Source organism: Nematocida homosporus (assembly GCF_024244095.1).
Source record: "Nematocida homosporus strain JUm1504 chromosome Unknown 2785, whole genome shotgun sequence".
NCBI lineage: Eukaryota > Fungi > Microsporidia > Nematocida > Nematocida homosporus.
In genome coordinates, this window is record NW_026250548.1 from 1 (window position 1) to 1,565 (window position 1,565).

At 40.1% G+C, this 1,565-nt stretch overlaps 1 protein-coding gene across 1 annotated transcript; it reads left to right on the forward strand.

Moving 5' to 3' along the window:
* NEHOM01_2527 (uncharacterized protein) lies at positions 1–1,563 on the forward strand (the record flags this gene model as incomplete). Its single annotated transcript, XM_051491403.1, has 1 exon — positions 1–1,563. A coding segment is annotated over one exon (1,563 nt), but the record flags the coding sequence as incomplete, so codon positions are not given.
* Between the last annotated feature and the right edge of the window lie 2 nt (positions 1,564–1,565).

Here is a 1,565-nt window from a genome sequence, read left to right on the forward strand (position 1 = left end):
CCAGTACACTTAGAAGAAGAAATAGCCACGATTGAAACCAAACTAATCAAACTAGCCAAACGTTACGATTCCAAAGCACTAAACAAGCGGGGCAAAGAGGCTAAGAAAGAAGAAGAAGAACTAGAGCAATTGTCGAAAAGGGGAGATTTTAGAGCACTGGCCGAACTACTCCTAAAATCGGACAAAGAGGTAGAAAAAGGAGTATCTAAAGCTGAGTTGGCAATGTTAGATAAGGCCAAAGCAATTATAAACGCTACAAATCCAGAAGTAGACGAAGTGATGACAGGTAGTAAACCCACAAAGGCAGACATAGTATACGGGGCGATCCAGCGCAAGCTAACTCAAATCAGTGGATATAAAGAAATGAAGGCCCCAAAAGCGATTGGTCCCAAGCCCATAAAGTCACAACCATCCATCTTACCAGCCCAACTAAGCGTCTCCCAAACAAATGAACCTGACATAAACAACGACACACTTCACCTAAAAGACAGCACAATCGATTCTATTCCTATTCTCTACAAAGCCAATCCTTGTTTAAACCTTATACCCCGTGCGCAAACTTTCGATCAGAAATCAACTCCGATTGAAGAACTTGAGTCATTTTTTGATAGCGATATAATTAAACTATCCGAGTTGAAGCAAAAGAATTGTACACTTAAGTTAAACTCAAAGGAAGAAAAGCTTCTCCAGAAGTTTCTAAGTATCAGCAACAATCGTATAGCAACATATAAACCACTCCCTGTTTGGAAAATGTTTGATATCAACAGAGCTAATCAACCCCAAAAGTATGGACTATCTGCCACTGCGTTGCATGCTAAAGATATGTTTCTCCAGCGTCTTGATTGGAAAGAAAGTGAACTGATGGGGGTATTAGATGTCTTAAAGAAGTTCAGTAAAATCATACTCAATGTGGAAAAAGTCTGGCTATGGTATCCTTGCAACTCTGCAGGTTGGTTGGTCCTAGCCCAGCTCTTAACACTGCTCGAAAACTCAGAGTTGAGTGCTAGGATGAAACCTCTTGAGATTCTTATCACTTTGCCGAACATAACTTGCCCTTCTTCTGTGCTATCATTCAACAATGTTGATTTGCAGACCCAATTCCGAAAGCAAATTGAGAAGATTGAAAAGTCGCGATACATTATCACCATGGATAGTCATATGCTCACATCAAATGTGCAGGAGTTCATTTGGCCACTAGTAACACATTTATCAATATCCAGAATAGATCTAATCCATCCCATTATAACCAAGATAGACTTTTTCGATGACGTCAACTGGGTAGACCATTTCAGCCTCAAAATACACTTAGACTACAAAGAGGACACTATTGTTAGTTTAGGAGCCAGGACCGCGAAAGGTAAAGTTCTCCCAACCTGTGAATACCTAAACATCTGCACAAACTATCCATACCCAAACACCCCCCTAGAATCTACCAGCACCTCGAAGATCTATGTCGTAAACCTTGATGGATATCTACAACCCAAATCTTCTAATGAGAAGGACAAATTCTTAACTACAAATCTATTATTGACCGCTGATGTTTTAGTATCCTATGCAACCTTTGG